Here is a 26,602-nt window from a genome sequence, read left to right on the forward strand (position 1 = left end):
TCCACAAAGTCTCCCAAAACTAAAGGAAAATGAAGGGACCTCTGGCACCAATGGCAGAGAAATCCTTTTGGAATAGAATCACCATCCTTCTGTTGTAGCTGTAAGTGAAAGCAAGCCTCACATAACATCATGCCTAGGCTTTGGAGTGTTCCTCAGTGAATTAGTCAGTAGTGTGTTTAGAACGCAGCCCAGAAAAATCAAACTTTAGTTTTACCATGTAATATAGAGAGTCTCTTGCTTCAAAACTGTACATGGAAGATTTTTCCTCCATAACCCTAGCCCCAACCCTAACTCTGGCAAGTATTTGCAATAAAGAAAACTAAGAAAGAAGACTGTGAAAACCCAGCTTGTTGATTACTGGCCCTTCAGTATTACAAACAGAACTTTGTGAGGTCATTACCATGTATTCATCCACAAAACAGGATGCATCAGCATTATCTCAGCTCCTTCCCCAGCAGACTAACACAAAAGAAAACTAAACATGCTTATGCTACAGCACTACAAGTATTTCTCTACTGGCTCCCATTTTCTACAGGGATAAATTGACTTCAGTTAGTCATGATGGTCAGTATGCTATATAGTATGGCCTCTTTGAAGATTCTTTTATCCTGTGAAAAGCAGAAAGAAACCCTATACACAATGATTTTATACATTACCACATCAACACAGCGTTTTAACCATGAGGAATAATGCACTTTAAGATTCATCAGCCTTGTATTATTAAACTTTCAGGCTGGCTGAGAACTTTACATGGATTCTCTCCTGAACCCAAGAGCTGTCCCTCAACTACAGATGAATCCTGGTCCGTGGTACATTCCCTCAGTGGTAGGTTTTATTGTGAGTCCAGCTCTCCTCTTTGATAGGTCCTGTGTCTCCTGGAAAGCCCCTGCTCCAATACCCCACATCCCACCCGCCCAGCCCTGTCCTATATTTCCATACCCATTTGCACATTCTGGGTCTCCATTTTTAGAAGAGTCATACAAATGGCGTCATCACAGCAGAGGAATGGCGTAGTCCTTGAATGGCAGCATAGGGCCCCTGCTGAAAATAGTGATGGTATCGTGGCATGTGGAATGAAGGGAATGTGGGGCCACTCCCTTGCATGGAGCTGGCAATGGCCGATGGGGTTAGAGGCATTCCCAGTCGGCTATATGGTGGCAGAGAACCCTGGATGGGGTGAGGAATGGGTGTTGCTATGGATGCTGTGCTGGTGCCAAGAGCAGTCAGGGACTGTGGGTGCTGAAACCCAGGAAAACTGGAAGAAGATGATACCCAGGAGCTGAGAGACAAATTATCAGATGTTGTAAAGGCTGACCCTGTAAGGAAAAACACTCATTAGACTGGAAACACTGTGTCAATGTACAGATCAAGAATTAAATTATCTGTAAAGATCAATTTGTGTTTAAGAATATTTAATACATCTGTAATTTAGAAAGACAAACACACATGAGATCTGTCATGAGGCAAATCTACCTTTCTAGATAAGAAGATGATATTTACACCTGCATGGAATAGAGAATTTACTAAATGGAAAAAGACAACTCATTGGATAGCCTGCAGACTCCCACAGAGTGGCCAAAACATTAATACCCTGCCTGCAGTTAATGACCTGATTCTCTTAAAAGAAACTGCAAATACCTGATATCTGTTCTGATCTCTGTAATGTCATAAGAAAGACTGAATGTATTAAATCTCTTCCAAGCTGTCTGGTTTCCAAAACTGTTGTGAGAACCTAAGAAAGTAAGTTTTCTTACCACAGCAGCCAGAAATGTAGAATACAGTTGACACTGAATTTTCTGACTGTACACAGTTGATCCTTGAACAACAGGGGTTAGAACTGCACGGGTCCACTTACATGCAGATATTTTTAAATACAATTTACACTGAGTGTGCCTGACCCCTCTTGCCTCACTTTCACCTCCTCCACCTCTTCAGCCTCTACAGCCTCCGAGACAGCAAGACCAACCCTCTTCTTCCTCCTCTGCCAACTCAGTGTGAAGATGAGGATGAAGACCTTTATGGTAATCTACTTCCACTTAAGGAATAGTAAATATATTTCCTTTCTATGATTTTCTTAATAACTTTTTCTCTAGCTTGATTTATTATTAGAATACAGAATGTAATACATGTAACACACAGGATATGTGTGAATTGACTGTTAATGTTACAGGTAGGGCTTCTGATCAACGGTAGGCTATTAGTAGTTAAGTTTTAGGAAGTCAAAAGTTATATGCACATTTTGGACCACACAGGAGTTGGTTCCCCAACCACTGTGTTGTTCAAACGTCAACTGTAATACTAGTGGTTCACTTGGACTGAGTAATAAGAAATGTCCTATGTTTTCACAGATTATATAATTTCATATTAAGGACATAAAACAATGACAGAGGACTCTCTCCCCACACGAACTTCCCTGTTCCCAGAATGGAGCACCTCTGAGCTCTTTTCTCTGGACTCTCTTCCCAGATGCAGAGGGCTGCTCTCTAAGCCTTGGGAACAGAGAAACTTTGTTCACTTCCTGCTGTCAACATTGGAGCCACTGCCTCTATGTAATATCCTTCATTAGGAAAATCCTCTTTTAAAAGTGTTTTCTATTTTGGTATTTGATTCTAACAAATTATTCCTGACATAGATGGAACAGATATATTCCCTGATTTTCAGATTATGAAACTGAGGTTCAGAAGGACTTGGGGACTGATGGAAGAGATATATTCCCTGATTTTCAGATTATGAAACTGAGGTTCAGAAGGACTTGGAGACTGCCCCCAAAGTTCAACAGCTCTTATGTACTAAATCATGGACAAGTAACTCCTGATCCCTGACTCAAAGGCTCAGTTTCTTTCACTAAAAAAAACCACAGGAAACCTGCAGGCAGCATCATCGCCTATGATTCAAAGGCAAAATAATGAGATGTGTGAGAATCAGTGTAGGGGCTCTTCCTTCCCAGGGAGGCTCCTGAAATCCTTTCCGGGCATCATGTACTCTGAGGACTGGCCGTGTCATCAACGACCTGCCCCCATTCTCCTTTAGGTGCTCTGGCTCCCAGCAATTCCATGGCCTTGGAAGCTACCTTACCTCGATTTGGGGTTGTCTGACTCTCATCCCCCAAGACATCTTCTTCTCCTCCGTAGGTACGGATGGGTGAGCGCGCATAGGAATGCTTTTGAATCAGGCTCTCCACACTTTCCCTAGGTTAGAGTGACACATCACAGGTTAACTAAAATGTAAAGGACTCAGAGATAGAAAGAGGTCTTAGAGGTAACTCACTAATCAGTAAACCCATTTTCTCAGCCAAAAAGCAACCACTGCACAGAAAGATGAAATTCAAAACATGTACATTTATTCTACTGTACAGTGACTCCTCAGAGACATGACCTCAGGTGTATGACTGCAAGGAAACATGACTGACTAGGACATGGACAATCCCCTGAAATACTTTAAAATGAAGGACAAAGGGGTGAACAGGAGCTATGAAACCTGACCACAGGAATATGGAATTCCATGATGTGAAAAATAATGAGTGAATGAATTTACTACAAGGAGCTGCAATGACTCTTCTTACTGACTTCATGAGCTAACAAATACAAAACAAATACTCAGTTGATACAAATTGCACTGATCCAATAACCGATGAAATGTTGGCAAAAAGTTCAAATTATCATTAGTCATCAAAAGACTCGAATACTCACCAAGAAATCAAACAAATTCATAGATTATAGTAAAATATGGATAGTTTGGATAATGAACACTAAAGATCCTTGTTGCTGTAAGACTGAAAATTACAAAAAACCCATGAAGAAAACACAAATGGCCAATTAGGAGTTTTAGCCTCTAGGTAAATTGGTACATTGTCTTGTAGATGGTCTTCCTCCTGTAACATAGTCTATCAACCAAAGAGTGAGGTTAACTTTAAAAAATAAAAAATTATTTTGGCATTGGACAATTTGACCTTCTGCTTTAAAAAAACAAAAAGCCAGTACAATTTTAGCTAATTTGTTTGCCAAAACTGCATACTGATAGCAGATTAGTCTGCATGGCACACATTTCTGGAACAGCTGTGGCCCAAAGACCAATGCCAAATTGACCACCAAAGGACAAAAGAGGACTTATACATGTTAAATAAGGAAGGACAAACAAAATACCACATTTCATATTGAGGTAAGCACAGCAAATAAAATGTCATAACTTTTTAAAATGTTAACACTTGTCAATATTTCACATAAATATGCAAACTTTACCTGTGAAAAATTACTACCTAATTCATAGTAAATTTGGTGTTGTAGAAAGCTTGTATACCCACATAGATGAAGGCATTTTATAATATATAGTATGACTACTAGGACTTAAGGGTATGCCTAAAAGGAAAATTAATTCTGCAACTATTTAAGTTACATCTCTATTCTCAAATGGTTTTAGAGTAAGAAGAAAGCACCACCTTATATTGTCAAAATAACATAGCATTAACACATAGGTGTCAAAAAGAATGAGGTCATTCCATAGGTACAGATATGGAGTAATTTTCAAGATGCAGTAAGTGAAAAAAGTAAAATGCAGAATGATATGTAAAGTATGCTACCATTTGTGAAGTTAGAACACAGGATATGTATGTTCACATATGCCTGCATGTGCATAGGATTTCTAGAATGTTCCAGTTTCCAAAACAAGAAACTGCCTAGAAGAGGTTGCCTCTGCAGGGTGAAACCAGGAACCTGAAGGATTGGAGTAGTGATTCTCAAATTTGTGTGTATGTTTGAATTAACTAGGGATCTTGAAACAAACAAAAAAAACTATATTGAGATATGATTGAAATACAGAAAGTGGCACATATTTAAAGTGTACGGGGCCGGGGCCAGTGGCTCACACCTGTAATACCAGCACTTGGGCAGGCCCAGGCGGGCAGATCACCCAAGGTCAGGAGTTCAAGACCAGCCTGGCCAACATGGCAAAACCCTGTCTCTATTAAAAATACAAAAATCAGCTGGGCATGGTGGTGGGCACCTATAAACCCAGCTACTCAGGAAGCTGAGGCAGGAGAATTGCTTGAACCTGAAGGCAGAGGTTGCAGTGAGTCGAGATCATGCCACTTCACTCCAGCCTGGACAAAAGAGCGAAACTCCATTTTAAAAAAATAAAATAAAAATAAAGTGTATAGTTTGATCAGTTTGGACATATGTACGCACCAGTGACAGCATTGCCACAAGTAAAATAACGAAAATATCTAACACTTACGAAAGCTTCCTCAGGCTCCTATGCTCCATGGTCCCCATCACAACAAACCTTTCCAAGGAAACCACTAATATAATTTCTGGTCAGGCTGGTCTTGAACTCCTGACCTCAGGTGATCCGCCTGCCTTGGTCTCCCAAAGTGTTGGGATTACAGGCGTGAGCCACTGTGCCCAGCCCATTCTTACCACTGCTAATTCAACATTGTACAGGTAGGTGTAGCCATTGCAATAAGTCAGGAAAAATCAAAGTCATTGTGATTGGAAAGACAGAAGTAAAACTATCTTTGTGTACAGGCATCATGATTATCTATACAAAAGCCCCAAATCTCCAAAACCCACTAGAACAAATAAGTGTTTGGCAAGTTCACAGAATACGAGATCAATATAAAAGATAAATTGTATTTCTATCTATTATAAATGAATATCAGAAATTGAAGTTAAAAAGCAGTATTTACTATAATACAAAGTAGGGGTAAATCTGGCAAAGGATATGCAAGATGTATATACTTAAAACTACAAAAACATTGCTGGGAGAAATTAAAGAAGACCTAATGAAATGGAAGGATATACTGGTTCATAATTTGAAGGATGCAATATTAAGATGTCAGTTATGCACAAATTGATATGTAGATCTAAAATAATCCTGATCAAACTCACAGGAGTCTTCTTTGTAGAGATTGACAAAGTAATATTAAATTTCATATGGAAGTGCAAAGAACTAGAATAGCCAAAACAACTTTGAAAAAAAAGATAGAGTACTAATTCTAATGTCAAAAGTACTAATACTTTTATTCAGCTAGGATAATCGAGACAGTATAGTTTTGGTGTCAAGTTCCACAAACACATCAATAGAGTAGAGAGTCCAAGAGCAGACCCACATGTATGTGATGGAGAAGGGACAGTCTTCTCAACAAGTAATGTTGAAATAATGGGATATTCATAAGCACAAAAATGAACAATTGATAACTCATTCATATATAAAATTAACTCAAGATGAATCATAGACACAAACATAAAACCTCACACTATAACACTTTCAGAAAAAAATTAGGAGAAAACTTTTGTGGTCTTGGGTTAGGCAAAGATCTTAAAATATGGCACCAAAAGCATGATCCATAGAATTATAAATGGATAAATTGCACTTCATCAAAATTAAAAACTCTGCTTTTAGAAAGAAACTGTTTAGGAAAGAGAAAAGACAAGCCACAGCCTAGAAGAAAATATTTGCAAATCATATATTCTATAAACACCAGTGGCCAGAATAGAAAAAGAAATCTCAAAACTCAGAAAACAACCTGATTTTTTAAATGAACAGAATATTAACAGCTAGAGATATGGAAGCAAATAAGCACAGAAAAAGATGTTCAACATTATAGTCATTGGGGGAACACAATTAAAAGTATGATGGAATACCAGCATATGCATATTACAATAGCTAAAATTAAATGTTGACCATATCAACATTTGTATAACTTGAACTCGGGAGTTGGAGGTTGCGGTGAGCCAAGATCGAGCCATTGCACTTCAGCCTGGGCAACAAGAGAGAAATTCCGTCTCAAAAAAAAAAAAAGAATGGACTTATTCTTTATCTTACAGAAAGCATTCAATTTTAAAGGTCAAAAATAACCTTTACCAGACTAAAGGTTCTCTTCTATTCCTAGTTTGCTGAGAGTTTTCAAGAATTGAGGTTGAATTTTGTTAAACGCTTTTTCTGTGTCTGCTGAGATAATCATATAGTTTTTAGTTTGTCAGTATGATCATTACATCCATTGAATTTCAACTGTTAAATCGACCTTGCATTCCTGAATTAGGCCCTAGTTATTTATGTCATATATTATCGTTTTTTAAATTCAATTTCCTAAAATTCTCTTCAGAATTTTTCCATGTATATTCATGAAGAACATTGATCTTTCTTTAGTTTTAGTATCAAGATAAGGCTAGTCTCATAGAATTAGTTAAAACTCTTCCCTCCTCTTCAATTTTCTAGAAGATTTCGGGTAGAATTGTCATTATTTCTTCCTTAAATGTTTGGTATCATTCACTAGTGAAACCATGTGGACATAGAGTTTTCTTTGTAAAAGGTTTTTAACTACAAATTCAAAATCATCAGAGTATCTGTTTTTTCTTGAATGAGCTTTGGTAGATTCTGTCTACAAGAAATTTGTCCATTTTGTTTAAATTGTTAAAATTTTAAGCGTACATGTTCACAATATTCCTTTATTATCTTTCCTTTTAATACCTGTAGAATCTGTAGTGATATTACTCCTTTCATTCTTGATTATGGTAATTTATATATTCTTTCCTTATTTTCTTGGTCAGTTTCGCCAGCAAACGGTCAATTTTATTAATCTCTGCTTTTGTTTCATGGATTTTCTCTACTGCTTCCCTGTTTTCTAGTCCATCCATTTCTACTCTGATATTATTTTCTTTTTTCTACTTGCTTTGGGTTTCATTCACTCTTGTCCTAGTTTCTTGAGATGGAAGATGAGGTTATTGATTTAGGACTTTTCATTTCTAAAGTAGAGATGTAGCACTATAAATTTCCTGGAAGTAATGTTTCAGCAGAATCCTGCAAGTTTTTATATGTTGTATTTTCATTTTTATTCAGTTCAAAATATTTTCTAATTTCCCTCTTGATATCTTCCTTCCCGCAAGGGATGTTTAGACATGTGTTATTTGACTTTCAAATATTTGAGGACTTTCGAGATATCTTCCTGTTATTTTTTCTAATATAATTCTATTACGGTCAGAGAGCACACTTTGTATGACTTGAATGCCTTTAAATTTATTGAGACTTCTTTTGCGTAGAGTGTATGATCTTTATAAACATTCTGTGTATACTTGCAAAGAAGGCATATTCTGCTAATTTTAGATAAATTTTCTTTTTTTTTTTTGAGACGGAGTGTCGCTCTGTCGCCCAAGCTGGAGTGCAGTGGCACGATCTTGGCTCACTGCAAGCTCTGCCTCCCGGGTTCATGCCATTCTCCTGCCTCAGCCTCCCGAGTAGCTGGGACTACAGGAGCCTGTCACCACACCTGGCTAATTTTTTTGTATTTTTAGTAGAGACAGGGTTTCACCATGTTAGCCAAGATGGTCTTGATCTCCTGACCTCGTGATCTGCCTGCCTCAGCCTCCCCAAGTGCTGGGATTACAGCCGCGAGCCACTGCACCTGGCCTAATTTTAGATAATATTTTCTAAACATCAATTGGGTCAAGTTAGTTGATACTGCTGTTCAGATCTTCTGTGTCTCTACTCATTTTCTCTCTACTTGCTCTATCAATTATTAAGAAAGGGATATTAAAATTTCCAACTATGATTGTATATTTGTCTGCTTTTTCTTATACTTCTGCCAGACATAAAGATGTAGGACTGTATATCACCTTGAAGAATTGAGCCCTTTATTAGTATTAAATTATCTACTTTATACCTAGTAACATTCTTTGCTCTGAAATCTACTTTGATATTAACACAATAACTCTTAATTTTTTCAAAATTATTGTTAATATGCTACTTTTTATCATTGCTTTACTTTCAACTTACGTCTTTACACAGAAAGCACGTTTGTTACAGGCAGCATATAATCAGGTCTTACTTTTTAATTCAAACTAACAATCTCTGCTTTCTGAGATATTTAGTGCATTTACATTGAATGTGATTATTGAGATAGTTAAGTTGGAGTCTGGCTATTTGTTTTCTATTTGTCCCATCTGTTCTTTGTTCTATCTTTCCTCTTTCTTGCTTTCTTTTGGGTTTTCTTTAAATGATTTCGTTTCATATCCTCTGTTGGTTTATTAGATATAACTTTGTTTTGTTATTTTCGTAAATGACTTAGGATTTACAGTATCTTTAAGTTGTCACAATCTGCCTTCAAGTGATATTAAACCTTTCAAGTTAGTATAAGACCCTCAAAATAATATATTTCCATTTCTCCCTTACAGCCATTGTGCCATTCTTGTCAAACATTTTATTTTTTACATAAACTGTATTCTAATTGTTATCATATTTGTTTAAAAGGTTAACTATCTTTTAAAAATATTTAATAATAAAAAATTAATCTACTTATCCATGTAGTTCTTATTCCTGTGCTCTTCATGCCTTTGCTTATGTCCAGATTGACATCTGCTATAATTTTCTTTCTGGTTGAGGGACTTCCTTTAACATATCTGTACTGCAGTTTGCTGGTGGTGAATTCTTTGCCTTTTGTATGTCTGAAAAAATCTTTATTTTGCTTTTGTTTTCTTGAAAGATATTCTTGCTGGGTAAAGAATTCTAGTTAACAGAGTTGATTTCTCTTTCAGTACAGATGATCCCCAACTTACAATGGTTCAGCTTACAAATTTTCAGCTTCACAATGGTGCAAAAGCAGTAGGCATTCAATACAGTCCTTGGCTTATGATGGTGTTATATCTGGACTTAAACACTTTTGACTTATGATATTTTCAATTTATGATGGGTTTATCCAACCATAACCCCATTGTTAGTCAAACAGCACCTGTTCTTTAAAAATGTTGCTTCACTGTCTCCTCATTTACTTTGTTTCTGATGAGAAATCTGTTCTCATCCTTATCTTTGTTCCTCTTATGTAATATGTCTATCATTCTCTGGCTCTTTTAATATTTTCTTTATATCACTAGTTTTGTGCAATTTGACTATAACATAATTTGGTATTATTTCTTCTTGCTTTTTGAGCCTGGGTTTGTTGGGCTATTTTGGGTTGTGTTTACAATTGTCATTAAATTTGAAAAATTTTTAGATTTTTTTGGGGGGTATATTTTTTGTCCCACCTCCCAACTACCTTTAGGGTCTCCAATTACACAGATATTAGGCCACTTAAAATTTTCCCACAACTGACGTGCTTTCAATTTTTAAAAATTTATCTTTGCTCCTTGTGTTTCATTTTGGATAGTTTCTATCACTATGTCTTTCAAGTTCACTAATCTTTTCATCTGCCATTTCTCAACTGCCAATAATCCCATCTAGTATATTTTTCATTTTACACACTGCCATTTTCATCTTTAGAATTGTGACTTTGATTTTTGGTAAATCTTCTACATCTCTCCTTAATTTCTGGAATGTATGGAATGTAATCATAAAAAGTGTCTGAATGTCTTTGTTATTAATTAGGATATCTATGTGAGTTCTGACTTAATTTCAAAGGATAATCTCTTCATTATAGGTCATATTTTTCTGCATCTTTGCATTCCTGGTAATCTTTAATTAGATACTAGGCATTGCCAATTTTGTCAAGTACTGAATTTTTTTTATTCTATTTATAAAGACATAAATATAAGACATGTGTTGAGGTTTCTTTTGGGATATAGTTAAGTTACCTGGAAATAATTTGATCCTTTGGGAGTTTGCTTTCAAGATATTTTAAGTAGGACTGGAACACTATTTAGTTGAGGGCTAATTTTTCTTCACTACTGAAGCAAAACCCTTCTGAATACTCTAACAAATGCCTTCTAAATCACAAGGTTTTCCAGTCCAACTGATTACAACAGGCATTATCCCTGGGTGAGCACAAGGTACTGTTTGTTTCCCCCTAATCTTTTCAGGTGCTCTTCCCTGCAGCCTCTGGTAGTTTCATCATATGGATTCCCTTAGCAAATCGCAGCTGAACACTCAAAAGGGATCCTCTCTAAATCTTCGGAGTTCTTTAGGATCCTCTGTAGATCTTTGAGTGCTTTTTCCATGTAGCTTTCACCTCTCCTATTGTCTGTCCTATGAATTCTTACTGTCTTGGTCTCTGCAAACTCAGCTCCGACCTCTCAACTCAGGGAGTCTGGTGGACTCTGCCTGTATTCTCCCCCACTGCCCTCATTTGTTTCCCATCCCTCAGAGATTATTGTCTTTTGTTGCCTGATATCCAGTATCATAAAAAGCATTGTTTTGCATATTTTGTATGTTTCTTAGTTGTTTCAGGCAACAGGGTATATTCGGCCTTTGCAGCTTTACCTTTACTAAAAGCAATGTCTTTCCAGGGAAACTTCTAAAAATTCCAAAGCCGACACCACACTCCATACCAATTAAATCACAATCTTTGGGAGTGGGACACAGGCTTCAGTAATTGTTAACATTCCCCCCTGGTGATTCCAATGAGCAGGCAAGTTTAGAAATGGAAGACAGATGTGTGGATGGATACTTTTCACCATATACTCCTGTATAACTTTTCAATTTTTGATGTATGTATTATTTATTTAAAATTAATTTCACATTACAAAATGAGACTGTGATAACCCACCAACGAACAAAAACAAAATAACTGCTGGTCTAACATTGGTACTTTGGGAACCCATTATGAGTTGGTTAAAAAATATAATTATGCTGATTTTTAAATCAATGTAATTTATGTATGGTCAGCTGTGCAATATTTTGGAAATATCATGGGCTTTAATTTCACTTATCAAATGCATGAATGAATAGATGAGTAAGTGGATCATCTACAACTATTTTCACATTCTGGCTTTGTTACTTTCTTAACCTCTCTTCACCTGCAAATTGGGGAGCATAACATCTGCCTCACAGGGCCACTCATTCATTGAAAAAAAAGTATTGAGTCACTGCTATGAACAAGGAATTGAAGAGATAGCAAAAAAAAAAAAAAAAAAAAAAAATCCCTGTCTAATGAGTGATGAGGGTAAAGGGAAAACTGGGAGTCGGGGTGAAAAGTGGGGAGAGAATAAGAAAAATATGCAGTATATTAGATGTTGATAATAGTGCTATGGAAAATAAAAATAAAACAGAATAACAATAAGAAGTATTACTATAAGGATTAAATGAGAAAATGCATTTGAATTACCTAAAATAGTGTCTGGCACATAGAAGACAGTAAATATAAGTGCCTTTAAAAGTATATCTAAAACAAGTAAAAATATTTTATCCTCTTAGATTATATTTTTTCTGATTTATTCTACCTGTCTGTATAATCCTAATTCAGAATAATGTGGTCCAAACAAGATGATTTTTCTCAGTGACTGAATGCTAAAGTCGGTGGAGAAATTGACTAGAATATTACTTGCAGTTCTATTATAAAACTATATCTGACATCAAAGAGAAATGTTAGGCTTTAGTGAGTTCATTATCACTTGTTTAAAAGTGTAACCTATTTTTAAATACCCCTTGAACAGACTTATTGAATCCCATGAGTTAGGCTTGTTGAAGGGAAAACATTTTATCATTCACTGAGAGGTACTGGTGAATATATTCAAAGCAAAAGTTAATGGGGAGGATAATTTGGCATAACATGGACCGTAATTAATTTACCAGCTGCCATATATTTTAATCTTTATATACAAACACCTGATAATGTTGAATCCCAGCAGCCTAAACAGCTGATATTATTTACTCAAAGGTTTAATTTACTACAATATTAGAGAGTGACTGTCTTTTGAGGTCATTAAGAAGAAAGTCAAGTGAGCTGCGCAACCCCTAGTAAAATGACAACTATAACATACATTCAAGCTGATGTCCTTTAAGTGTGAACCATAAGTCATATTAACAAAATTTTACATGAACATAGGAGAGAATTAGGTGGTGGTTGTTTTCACATGCAAATGAACTTGTTGCAACATCTTGGAAGGTATTTTTTTGTACATTTATAAAGGATTTGCTGTCCATGGGCCCAAATTCTGGATGGTATTTTTCTAGGGTGTATTCCTCTTCCCACAAATTGCATATAACTACTAAATTCATGCACTTAATATTTTTTTAGAAAAGAGTGTAATAGTTACATCTCTAAAAAGCATACTTAATAAGATCATTTAAATATCTTTCACATAACACACACAAGACAAATAATTTCCCAAGTAATACAGTGAAACATTGTGAAACATTTTGCTTTTCTATAAGAACATTATATTCATTTTGCCCTGGCTAGATCACTGGTATCATTACTTATGCTAGTCTCTAGGAGGGGAAAAGAAGGATTTTATTGAAATGATTTACTTGTGTCAGGCCTGGAAGTGAACTGAAAGCAATGGCAGTTCTTATATAAAGGACGGCATAATTGAATTATTGCCTTTTAAGTGATTGAAAACAGTGGTGCATATCAGGGCCATCTCTTCGAAGATGTTACAAAGAGAAGTCAGGCCATGTTGTTTACTTTATGTCTAATCCCTGTTTCCAGCAGAACAAAAAGTGCAAAGAATTTGTTTAGCCTAGAAGCCCACTGTGAGAATTTCTAAAATGCTGTACCCTGAAAAGTGAGGATGACTCACCAAACAGGTCAAGTGATTTCGGTATCACAAGCTATGACAGTATCTTGTAATGCTAGTTCTGTCACATCCCAATGGAACAGACTGTAGTTTTAGTAGACTTACCTTTGGATTTAATAGGTAGATAAAATGGGTAGTTACTGAAAGTCAGTCTTTCTAACATCTAATGCTAAATATTTTTTCTAGGCAAAAAAAAAAAAGTGCATCATTACTTTATTTGATCTTTAAAACATCTCCTCTGACTACTTTGTAACCATCAATTTCAGAAACAGTACACATGTCAGAGACGCAATCACGGCCAGAAAATTGGCAAAACAGGATCACTACAATGATTATCGTGCTCTGCCAAAACATTCAGAACCATTTGAAGTCATTTGGACTGTTTATTCAAACTCTAGACAAGCAAAACCAGCACTCTTATCAGTACTGAAACTGGTTGCCCTTCCTCTATCTTTGAAACTAAAGTGCAAATTTCTGAATGCTCAAAAAGCAAAACTTTCCCTTCCCCTCACATTCTCCTTTGCAAAACCACTGTTCCTAACACAGTCCTCTTTTACTGCAATTACTAGATTGATGGCAATTATATGTTTTCAGGTCTGTCTCCACTACTATGCTGCTGGCCCTTAATTGAAAATAATAATAATACTTTCTTAATCTAGGCTGGTGTTCTCAGACTTTAGTCTAAGAACTAGAAGCACCTGGGGGGGTTCATCAAAGGACAGATTGTCAAGCCCCATCCTAGAGTTTCTGTCTCAGTAGGTCTGGGGTGTGGCCTGAGAAGGTGCTTCTCAATATGTTCCAGGTGCTGCTGATGCTGCTGAGAACCACTGCCCTAGTGAAGTGGTCAGGGGCATGTTTGCTGGAGCAAGTCTGCATGTCTTGAACCCTGCCCAGCTACTTGCCAGCTGTGTGCTCACGGGCAAATTACTTCACTTTTTCATGCCTCCCTTTTCTCATCTGTAAAATAAGGATATCAATATGATCAAGTTCTTAGAGTTACTAAGATTAAGTGAATTAATACACGGAGAGCTTAATTGGTACCTGACACATAAGTGCCAATAAATGTTTATAGATAACAGAATTAAACTATCTTTACTGTTATTATTGAGCATCAAGATCACATGTTCCAGAAGCTGCTTACATGATCATAATCATTTTAGATGAACTTGAGACTACCAGTCTCTATAACTTGCCATGCTTTGTTTAAACCTTCCTTCCTTATACATGCCGGAGACGAAATTAATATTAAGTGTTATTTCAATTTACATTTCTCTCCTAAATACAGACCTGGCAAAACCGTGTTCAAGGAGAAAATGTCAAATCCATTAAAATCAGATATAATTCGTAAAAAACAAAATATATAAAGTTGTTTTGGTCATTAATTTGTTCATTTTATATCACATCTTACTGAGACTTTGTAAATAACTCCTTGTCACAACATTTTTCTAAAGATTGATGCAGATATATTATAAATTACTGGAAGACAATGTATCAATATTCATAACTTCCACAAAATACTTAATAAATGAAAACTTTAGATAATACAATTTAGGAGGTATTATAAATCATTAATTTTAATTTGAGAACTGAAATATACAATCCATTTTGGAAAACAAAATGACTCTAACTTAAATCTTTGAAAAGCTTTTAGGTTTTAGTTTATTTCTAATTATTTGACTTAATCTTATTGATTTTCTTTGCAGTAATATACATTTCGGGTTCTGTATAATCATTAGAAACTTAAGTAAACTGTACCACTGAAAATCCCAAAACTATTATGCTTAGTTTTCTAAGTTGTATGACTGTGACAACCAAATAAAAAGTCTGACAAAGTACAGATTATTCAGCTTAGAAAAAACATCAGTAAACTGTGAGGCACGCAAAAATATTCTTAATACACAGATAGAAAGAAAGACATAGCAAGAAAAAAGGGATAATTTACAACCATAAGTTAATTGTGAATAACTCTATCAAACTCATTGGTCTGGCACTTCCAGTTCATACCATTTTATAAAATAAATGCTTCCTCTAAAAAGTTGTGGATAAATGAGTAGCATTTTAAGTGCAGAAACACATCTTGCTAACTAAAAAATTTTGTGGTGACCCCTTCTATAATTTGAAACTAAATCAGTTCTGTTTAACACCATTCCTTCTTTCTTGCTGTTGTTGCCAACGGATTTTGATTTTATTAAATTAACATATTTTATTTAAAAGCAGACTTTATTGAGATGGAGTTTTGCTCTTGTTGCCCAGACTGGAGTGCAATGGCACGATCTCGGCTCACCGCAACCACCACCTCCCCGGTTCAAGTGATTCTCCTGCCTCAGCCTCCCGAGTAGCTGGGATTACAGGCATGCACTACCATGCCCGGTTAATTTTGTATTCTTAGTAGAGACAGGGTTTTTCCATGTTGTTCAGGCTGGTCTCAAACTCCCGAGCTCAGGTGATCCACCCACCTAGGCCTCCCAAAGTGCTGGGACTACAGGCGTGAGCCACTGCGCCCAGCCCAAAAGCAGACTTTAATCTGGCTACCAAACAAATCTGCTTCCATTATATGCATGCAGACTTTTATACTAAGTCTATCTTTGCTAAAGATTTAAAGAAAATTATTTCTTTCCCAAGAAGCTGTGCATTCAGATTCTTTATCTATATCTGGGCTTTGGTATCTTCCATACAGTAAGCAACTTCTATAAAATAAAGATGTGGTGGGATGGATTAGATGATCTTGAAGATTTACTATGGTTTTAATGATTTATAAATCTGTAAATATATAAACAAAAGTAAACATTTTATTTATTTATTTATTTTGAGACGGAGTCTTGCTCTGCCACCCAGGCTGGAGTGCAGTGGCCGGATCTCAGCTCACTGCAAGCTCCGCCTCCCAGGTTTAGGCCATTCTCCTGTCTCAGCCTCCCAAGTAGCTGGGACTACAGGCGCCCGCCTTGTCGCCCGGCTAGTTTTTTGTATTTTTTAGTAAAGGCGGGGTTTCACCGTGTTAGCCAGGATGGTCTCGATCTCCTGACCTCGTGATCCACCCGTCTCGGTCTCCCAAAGTGCTGGGATTACAGGCTTGAGCCACCGCGCCCGGCCAAAAGTAAACATTTTAAAACAGCTGTTTTGAAAAATCCCAGTACTAATTGCAAAAAATCTACAGTTCTAGACCCATGTCTTCTACTATTTGGGTGGCACTGGGCAAATCACTTGAGCTCCTGCGGCCCTAACTGGTGCACTGTTATAATGACAAGGATAAACTAGATTAACTCCTAAATTTCATTCTAACTTCAAAATAAATACTTCCTAGAAAACTAATTAATTGTATTCTGGAAGTTTAAAATCAAAATACCAGGGTATGCTTTAGTATATAATTTTAAAATGTTTTACTATTTATTTGATATGTGAGAAAGAATAAAGCACATACTAATAATTAAATATAAAGTTATTTCCATTTTTACAGGATTGTAATATTATAATATGTTGCTCTATATTCCAGAAATAAAATTCATTCAAGTTCTGTCTCTTTGTTCTGATATCTATTATAGTCTGAACATTTCAGACTAGAACAGACAGTGTTCAGTCTGAACACTGAAGATTCACGTGTTGAAACCTAATCACCAATGTGACAATACTGAGAGGTCAGGCCTTTGGGAGGTGACTAGGATGAGAGGGTGGAGCCCTCATGAATGAGACTAGTGCCCTTATGAAAGAGCCTGAGGAAGCTTACTTGCCCTTTCTACCAAGAAGGCACCATTTATGAAGCAGAGTGCATGTCCTCACCAGACACTAAACCTGCCAGTGCCTTGCTCTTAGACTTTCCAGCCTCCAGAGTTGTAAGAAATAAACGTTGCTTATAAGCTACCCTGTTTATGGTCTTTTGTTATAACAGCCCAGATGAACTAGGATACATCTAAGCACCATCGTAGTCCTGGATCCTATCCCTCCAAGCAGAGGTGATGCAACTGTCCTCCTCTATCTCAGAAGCCTAGTCTGCTCTGTGACTCCTCTTACAGAATGTGGGTCTCAAGGGGAACACTGTGGGTCAGTGGGAGCAGGGGGCAGCAAATGTTTTTCTGTAAAGGGTCAGACAGTAAATATGTTAAGTTTTACAGGTCATATGATCTCTGTCAAATATATACAACACTGTCATCGTAACACAAAAACAGCCACATATAATACTAAAACAAAACAAAACAAAACAAAACAAAACAAAACAAAACAAAAACAGACCATGTTCCAATAAAACTGTATTGATAAGCAATAAAATTTACTTTCATATTATTTTCACATGTCAGGAAATATTACTTTAAAAAACTTTTCCAACCATTTAAAGAGGTAAAACCCATTCTTAGCTTTGGGCTGTACCCAGCAGGTGCCAGGCTGCAGTTTGCCAACCCCTGCTCTAGGCTGTTTACTTGATTAGATGTGTGCCCCACTGACCCTGCACTGCTCCTAAGGAAACATGCTTTGAAAATTCTACAACCCAACCCAAAGCTGTGTTAGAACCAAATACCACTTTCTTTCCAGCACCCTAAATTATTAGGAAAGACCCAGGAATTATTCACAAACCATGAACTTCTTTAGCAGCTATGCCAAAATATTTACTTCTTCATTATGCTGACGTAGAGAAAACTTCCCACAAATTCCCAGAATATTAGATTTGCAACTTCCTTTCCTAAAGTCTCCTTCCTCACCTAAACTAATAGAGTACACTTGAGCTCTGAACAAAAAGGGCCATATCCCACTGGGCTTATGTCCAAACTTCGTGTGTTTGAAAGTTTTATTCAGTGCAAGTGGTTTTAAAATCACTTTTATAGAGACTTTTAGTATGAATTTTGGACAAATAGGGTGATATAAGCCTTTATATTTAATTCCCTGACCTACTAATATGAACAAGAAAACAAGAGAAACTCAAGAAATGAGGGAGGGTGCCAAGTATATATTACAATATTTCAGCCACACACAAGTAAGGAGTAAGGGCAGCACCAGTCAGCATGCCATCCATCAGCATGTAAGGAAGAAAGATACCTGGGGTGGAAACAAACAAGGCTTCTGTTGGAACTTCATCAAAACCCCAACTTGGAGTGAATGGGGTTAAAGATGAAAGCAGATCTTTGAGCAGTTCTTTGGTGAACAGGTTCCCACACAGCTGGAGTCTAGGAGGAAGGAATCCCACAGCAACCCTCCCAGCCAGCACATGGTGTATTTGGCACACTGAACAGTGTGGACCATCACCATGGCCATCTCTGGAGGCGGACATGAGGCTGCCGTGCTGGGTGAGGGAACCAGCACTGCCCCAGCTGGTTTCTAGCTGCTGAGGCAGAGAGGGTAGCCACATCAATGGCAAGTCAACACTCCTTTTTCAGAAACGACTTCCTTATCTATCTGAAACAACTCTCTAACTTAAACAGAATTTCCACATTGGTAAAATGACAATAAATGTATTGCCCCTTCTTCAGTCTATACCTGGAAGATCTAACAAACAGCCTCAGGCTTTTACTGAGAATCAATTTCAGCTCCTAATATTAAACAGACATTCTATTCTACAGATGAGCTAGAGAAAAATAATTGGACATTACAAAATATTCAACAGTTCAAAAGAAGAAAAGTCATTAACAGAGCAGAACAAATGACTTCTTCTGAAGCAGACTTATTGCAAGAAACAGAAGGCCACATTTTAAAATCTCTAATTTGTGCTTTTAAAATTTTAGTAAGATTTAAGAAGACCCTGTATTAATAAAATAGGGGCTATTAGCCATTTGTAAAGGAAACAATCTGAGCATGTAAAATTACACTTAGAAATAACACAACAGTAATTCTCACATTTTAAAGGAACTCAGTAAAGACAGAAGACAGAATATTAGATGCTGCAGAAAACAGAATCAGCAAATTAGAAGATATAAGAAGTTCTCCCAAAATTCCGAGTAAAAATCTAAAGAGAGAAGATAAATGGGGAATAGATTAAGGAGATGCAACATACGTTTACATTAACATTAAGATAATTTCTAAAGGATGATAAGAAAGACCAATGAATAAAATTCGAAGTCCAAGATTATTGAAGCAAAAATTATTTGTTGAGGGAGGAGAAGTACAAAAAAAATCTCTATTTCCTATTGTATAGGACAACAAAACACACACTTTCAGTCTTGGCAAAAAAAAAAAAAAAAAAGAAAAAAAGAAATATCAAAAGGAAAAGAAAAGAAGAAAATTCTCCTGAGCTCAATTAAGACTTGAATTTTCAATTGAAAAGTCTCAATTATATTTAAATACTAATAAAAAAAACGACAACTGAACAGATACTGACACAATTTCTGAATTTCAAAAATTGAGAAAACGTTCTAGAAACATTTTATCCAGACAGAGAAGAAAAAAGTAAGTTTCCAACAAAGAAAGACAATGGGTTTGGTATCTTTTATTCCACAATACTTCAAAACTAGATAACAATACTTAAAAGGAAGGTTGAAAGAGTTCTAGACAAAAGGACTGTGACTCTAGTCAGGTTCATACATAATGGCAATGCAGCCTCTCAGTTATGCAAGAACTCATAAAGAAGATGACCCACTTATATCATTCCTCAACCAATCACTCAATGTTTACCAACAACTGACAATAAAGTCAGAACATAATTCCAATAATTGAAGAGAGTACAGAAGAAATGAGCAGTAAACAATGAATATGCCTGCAAGTAAATTTAAAATAATTGTGGCTAATCTATCACAATCCTGATGTTCATTAAGAAAATAATTTAAGAAAGATGATAAGAAAGACCAAGGGCTAAAAATCTGATTTTAAGTCCCAGATTATTTAAACAAAAATTACTGGCTGAGGGAGGAGTAGTATCCTATTTTATAGGATAACAAAACATATACTTTAATTCTTGGCAAAAAAAAAAAAAAATTGAGAAATACCAATTTTACAATGATGTCCTATTAGAATTTAAGGGCAGTAATTATTAAAAAGAAATACAGTGAACATTAGAGAAAAGATTTTGGTTTCAGATGAACTAAACTGGGTTTAAGGTTCAGCTATCACAAATCATGTGAATTTGGATAAATTATTAGCATCTTGAAGTTTTCATGATCTCATCTACAAAATACGAATAATAGTTTCTTTGTTAGATGATTTTTTTGAAATGATATACATAGTATATATATATACGTATAGTGAGGGAGTTTAGTATAGCCCAGTTGTCTGACACATGGCACATGTGAGTGTTGGCCATTATTGTTAATAATAAAGGGGAAAAAAACTCGATAAATATAACAAAAGACAGGAAAAAAAATAAAAACTAAAGCCATAGCTATATTAAACAGAAAGCAGAAACGGTTCAAAGAAACACCACCAAACACATCAGTTATCATAATGCTTGAAGCTGGATTAAGTTTTTCCATTGAAAATAAAGACCCTTAGATAAGACTTTAAAAATACAGCTACTCTGTATGCTGTTTTTATAAAGACACAACATTCACTCACTCAACACATATTTGGGTGCTCACTGTGTGCCAGACACTATTCTGGGATCTGGGGATATGGTTAGGAAACAAAATGCAAAGGCTTTGACCATTCAGATAGGCAGCACAATCCAGTAGGAAGGTTAAAGACCCTTGGGTAAGCAGGTCTGTGTGGTGAAGCCAGCAAGCAGGGGAGAGTAGAGTTCAGAGAGGTAACTGGGACAGGTGGGGTAGATTCTACAGAACCTCTGAGGCCTTGTCTGGACTTTAGATTGTACTCTAAATTAGAAGGTGAGGAATTGGAGGGCTCTGAGTATGAGCGATGTGATCAAATTTCCTTTCTTTGGGAAGATTATTCTGATTGCTATATTGAATAAAAATAAGGCCAATATTGAATGAAGGCCGCTAAGAGTGGAGGCAGAGAGATCAGTTAGAATATTAATGTAATAATCTAGGAAAGAAAGGACAATGGCCTAGATCAGAGTGGTAGCAGTGAAGACAGTAAGTAGTTGGACTCCTCTGGACTAGAAGGATTAGTTGACAAGATGGGTTAATTGTTTGGATGTGTAAAATATGAGAAAAAGAAGAGTCAAAGATGACTCCAAGTTTTTTGGCCAGAACACTGGGAAGGATGAGGTTATGAGCAGCTATGATGAGAACAGTAAGGGAAGAGGTGGTGTGAAGGAGTGTGGTTAGGCAGCCAGGTATAGGTACATGAAATCTGAGGTGCTTTTAGGGGGACAGGGAAAAGTAAAAGCAATAGCCAGTCAGATATTTGAATCTGGAGAGACCAGAACCAGAAATGTAAGTTCAAGAGTCATCAGCATATAATGGTACTTAAAGGCATAAAACCAAGACACAGCACCCAGAGACCAGATGTAGACTGAGAAGTACAAGGACTAAGGTCTGGAACACATGGTGTTTACAGATGAATAAGATGAGGAGGAGCGAATGAGGGACGTACAGAAAGCATGGTAAATGAAGTGGAAATAAAAACAGAAGACTGAGTGGTCTAGGAAGGCCAGAAAGGAAAGAGGGGAGAATGAACAACTGTGCCAAGGGCTGCTGACAGGCCAAGGAAGATGAGGTCTGAGAACTGACCACTGGGTTTAGCAATGAGGAGGTCACTGGTGACTTTGACAAAGGTGGACTAGAGGGTAGTGGGGATGAATGTCTCAGAGGCAGAGTAGAAGACAGAAAGGGAGGAAAAAAATGGGAAAAGAGAACATACAAAACTTTTTCTGAGGAACTTTAAGGAGTGGAGAACTGGGAAAGTCAGTAATTCAAAAGACAAATGGGGTCAAGAAAGGGTTGTTTTCTTCTTAATGAAAATGACAGGATATTGATGAGAGAGAGAATATTGCTGTAGTCCTACAGATTTTTAAAAATTAAAGGGTAAACAAAAGAAAGCAAAAATTTAAAAAGGGTAGCCATATAAGATTAAAGTAGAACTTGAGACAAAAACAATTACGTGGGACAGATATTAACACATATTTGACCAATAAACAATGGAACAGACTAAGAAAGTTGTTAAAATAGTATTCCCCAAAAGAATACTGCACCCAGGTGAATTTATGGACAAGATTTATAAAATCTTCAGGTAAATGATCATTTTTTTGCTATTCAAACTGATTCTGACAATAAAAGGAAGGAAAATATTTCAATTAATTTGAACAAATTAGCAGAAACCAATACCAAAAACTGACAAGAGAAGGTACAAAATCAAATAATTGTTTCGAGACTGATACAAAAGGTCTTAAATGAAATATAAGTAGTTTAAATCCAGTAACTTAAGAAAACAGATAAAAATCCAGGCAGGAATATAAGGATGGTTCAACATAGACAATATGAATATATTATAACGTCATTCAAAATTTTTAAAAAAGGAAATAATCTCAATAGATGTTAAAAGATCATTTAGCATAAATTCAATTAATGTTAAGATAAAAGTTATTAACTTAGGTATGAAAGTTATTGCTTTGGTATAATAAAGAATATTCTTCTGAAACCAACAGCCACCAAAAACCATACATAATGAATCAAGAACAAAACAAAAATGCCAACTATTATTATCTTTCAATGGTGTCCCAGAAATTTTAATCAGTGTAATAAAACAAGAAAAAGATATTTTTTACAGTATAACTATTAGAAAGGAAAAGAGGAAATCATAATTTTTGCAAATGATATAGCAATTTAACTAGAAAACCAAGTGACTAAAATGAAAATGTATTAAAACTGATTTTTTAAGTTCAGTAAAATGGCAGAATGCCAAAGACACATAGGAATCAACAGCTTTTTGCAGACTAAATTAGGCAGATTTCTAATTTAAAATTCTATTTACAAAAGCAAACACCTCCAAAAAATCTCTCTAGTGGTTTCCAATAAAAATGTAATGTGAATCACATATGTAAGTTTAGATAAGCCCCGCTGCCACATTAAAAAAAAGTATTAAAAATATATTTTATGTAACACGATAACCCAAATTATTACAATATATCTAATTGATATTTTTAAATGATTTTTTTCATATTGAGTCTTCAAATTTTAGTGACTTTTGGTAGTTAGCTAACCTGTTTGTGTGTTTGCCACACTTAGCAGTGTATTTCACATCCTCACTAGCCACCTGTGGCCAGCAGCTATTGTATCAGAGCAGGTATCATAGGCCTAGATGTGTGCCTAAGAACATCTGTGCAGAACTTACGAACTCGAAAATGGCAAACTGCTACATAGCACAGGAGATTCCAGAAAGAGGACAAACATATTACATATTCATAGATGAGAATAGGAATGTGTGTCTTTGAATACTGATATCACTGTTAAGATACCAATTTTCCCTCCCAGGTTATTATATAAATTTAACACAAGTCTAAGCTAAATTCCCATAACATTTATGTAGAAAACCTGACAAAAAGATTTCAAAGACTGGAAGCACAAAGATCAAAGACTATCAAGAAACTTTTAAAATGACAAGTAAACAAAGATTGGAATTTGCCATATCAGATATTTAAATATCAACTATTTACAATTTATAAAAATTACAACAATATGATACTGGCAGCTCAACAAAGAGACTGTAAGAACTAATATGCATAAGAATTTGGTACAGCATATGACAAAGGGAGAATGAAAAATAAGTGGGAAATGAATACATTAGTAAATACATATTAATAGTATTCAGGCCACTTGTAAAAAACATAAAGTTATATGTCTATTTTATAATGTTCAACAAAATAAATACTACACAAGTCAAAAGTTTAAATGAAAACTAAAAGCGGTAAGGTGATTAAAAAATCTATAGTAAATGTTTTTATTATTTTGGAGTGAGAAAAGTTTTCTAGGATAGAAATCAAAGAACGAGAGCAACAGATTGGTGATAAAACCATCTAGGTACCAAAAGCATAAATAAAAAGCTAATTTTCAACCTGGTAAAATGATTCCAACATACATGAACAATAAAATACTAATAGCCTTGATACATAAGTAGCTTTTATAGCTCACTTAGAGAACAAGGTGAACAATCCAAAAAAAAAAAAGACCTAAGGACATAAACAGGCCAATTCCCAGGAGAAAATACAAATGTTCACCTATGAAACTGGCAAAGATGAAAAGACGATGATCACGTCTGACAAAGGCGTAAAGGAATGGGTAACTGCTGTGAACAACCTTTCCTGAAGGAAACTTGGCAGTATGCATAAAATGCCTTAAAAACACATACAGTCATGTGTCACATAACAATGCTTCAGCTCACAACATTCCACATATATGACAGCAGTCCCCTAACATCAGAATGGAGCTGAAAAATGTCTATCACCTAGTGACATCACAGCCATCATAATGCAGCAGCATAACACGTTACTCACGTGTTTGTATAAAGTACATCATACTTGATAGTGATAACAATGATGTTACTGGTTTGTATATGTACTATGCTATAATTTTTATCATTATTTCATGGTGTACTCCTTCTACTTATCAAAAAAAAAAAAAAAGTTAACTGTGAAACAGTCTCAGGCAGATCCTCTGGCAGGTATTCCAGAAGAAGGCATTATCATTACAGGAGATGTGTGTTATTGCCCCTGAAGATGTTCAGTGACAGAAGATCCGGAGGTGTAAGACAGTGATATTGATAATCCTGACCGACGGTAGGCCTGATGTGTCTGATTATGTCTTAGGTTTTAATAAAAATGTTTAAAAGTAAAAAAAAAAAAAAAAAAAAAAACTTACAGAATAAGGATATAAAGAAAATGAAAATGTTTTGTACAGTTGTACAATGTGTATGTTTTAAGCTAACCTCTTAAAGGAGAGTCAAAAGTTAAAAAAAAGTTAAAAGTTTAGAAAGTAAAACAGTTGCAATAAGCGCTATGGTTAATTTATTCTTAAAGAAAATATTCTTTTATAAATTTGGTATAGCCTAAGTGTACAGTGTTTATAAAGTCTACAGTAGTGTACAGCAATGTCCTGGGCCTTCATATTCACTGACCACTCACCCAGAGCAAATTCCAGACCTTAAGCTCCATTCATGGTGAGTGTCCTATACAGGTATACCACTTTTATGTTTTACACTGTATTTTTACTATGCCTTTTTAATGTTTAGGTTCATAAATACCTACCCTTGCATTACAGCTGCCTGCAGTATTCAGTACAGTAACATGCAACACAGTACGGTTTGTAGTCTAGGATCAATAGGCCATACCAAATAGCCTACGTGTGTAGTAGGCTGACCATCTGGGTTTGTGTAAATACACTCTATGACGTTTTCACAATGACAAAATCTCTAAACAATGCATTTCTCAGAAAGCAGCCCTCCTGTTAAGTGACTCATGACTATACATCTTTCCACTTATATGAGGTACCCAGACTAGATAAATTCATAGATGCAGAAAGTAGGATACAGATTATCAGGGCCTCAAAGGGACAGTAAATTGGAAGTTATTTTAATGGGTACAGAGTTTCTATTTGGGATGATGAAAACATTCTGGAAACGTATAGCAGTGATGGTTACGCGACATCATGAATGTACTTAATGTCACTGAATTGTACACTTTAAAATGGTTAAAATGGCCAATTTTATGTTATATATATTTTACCACAATTTCTAAAACCTCTATTGCATGGCTATGAAGTTTATTAAACCATTCTCCTATTATTGAATATTTGGGTTCTTTTTCCAAATTTTAAACAATTAAAATAATACTATGATAAAAAAAAAATCCTTTGACTCAGCATTTTAATTTGTGGATATTTATCTTATGGTAATAATTAAGAAGATGTATAAAGATACGTGTTTTCCTCCTGGCACTATTTGTAACAGCAAAAAATCAGAAACCTAAATAACTAATGCATAGGATTAGTCAAATAAATTACAGCATATAATGGAAAATTAGAAAGCCAATAAAAAGTGTACTGCAGACATATATCTATTTATATTAAGGGGGAAAATTAAAAATAATATAGTTGGCAAGATAAACTTTAAAGGAAGTAAATGTTCACATGTGCATAAGAAAGTATCTGAAAGAATATATAATGGATGGCCGGGCGCGGTGGCTCAAGCCTGTAATCCCAGCACTTTGGGAGGCTGAGATGGGCGGATCACGAGGTCAGGAGATCAAGACCATCCTGGCTAACATGGTGAAACCCTGTCTCTACTAAAAATACAAAAAAAAACTAGCTGGGCGAGGTGGCGGGCGCCTGTAGTCCCAGCTACTCGGGAGGCTGAGG

General features: G+C 35.8%; 1 protein-coding gene across 1 annotated transcript in view; it reads right to left on the minus strand.

Annotated features, from left to right (window-relative positions):
• Positions 1-923: 923 nt before the first annotated feature.
• TBX20 (T-box transcription factor 20) overlaps positions 924-26,602 on the minus strand; it is a 52,126-nt gene continuing 26,447 nt past the window's right edge. Inside the window, exons 7-8 of the mRNA XM_017854977.1 lie at positions 3,076-3,188; positions 924-1,316 (exon numbers count right to left, since the gene is read on the minus strand). Of these exons, the coding sequence (XP_017710466.1) occupies positions 976-1,316; positions 3,076-3,188 (454 nt within the window). The 3' untranslated portion in view covers positions 924-975. The remainder of the gene's footprint in view (positions 1,317-3,075; positions 3,189-26,602) is intronic.

This window comes from Rhinopithecus bieti, unplaced genomic scaffold (assembly GCF_001698545.2).
Source record: "Rhinopithecus bieti isolate Rb0 unplaced genomic scaffold, ASM169854v2 scaffold_39971, whole genome shotgun sequence".
Taxonomy (NCBI): domain Eukaryota; kingdom Metazoa; phylum Chordata; class Mammalia; order Primates; family Cercopithecidae; genus Rhinopithecus; species Rhinopithecus bieti.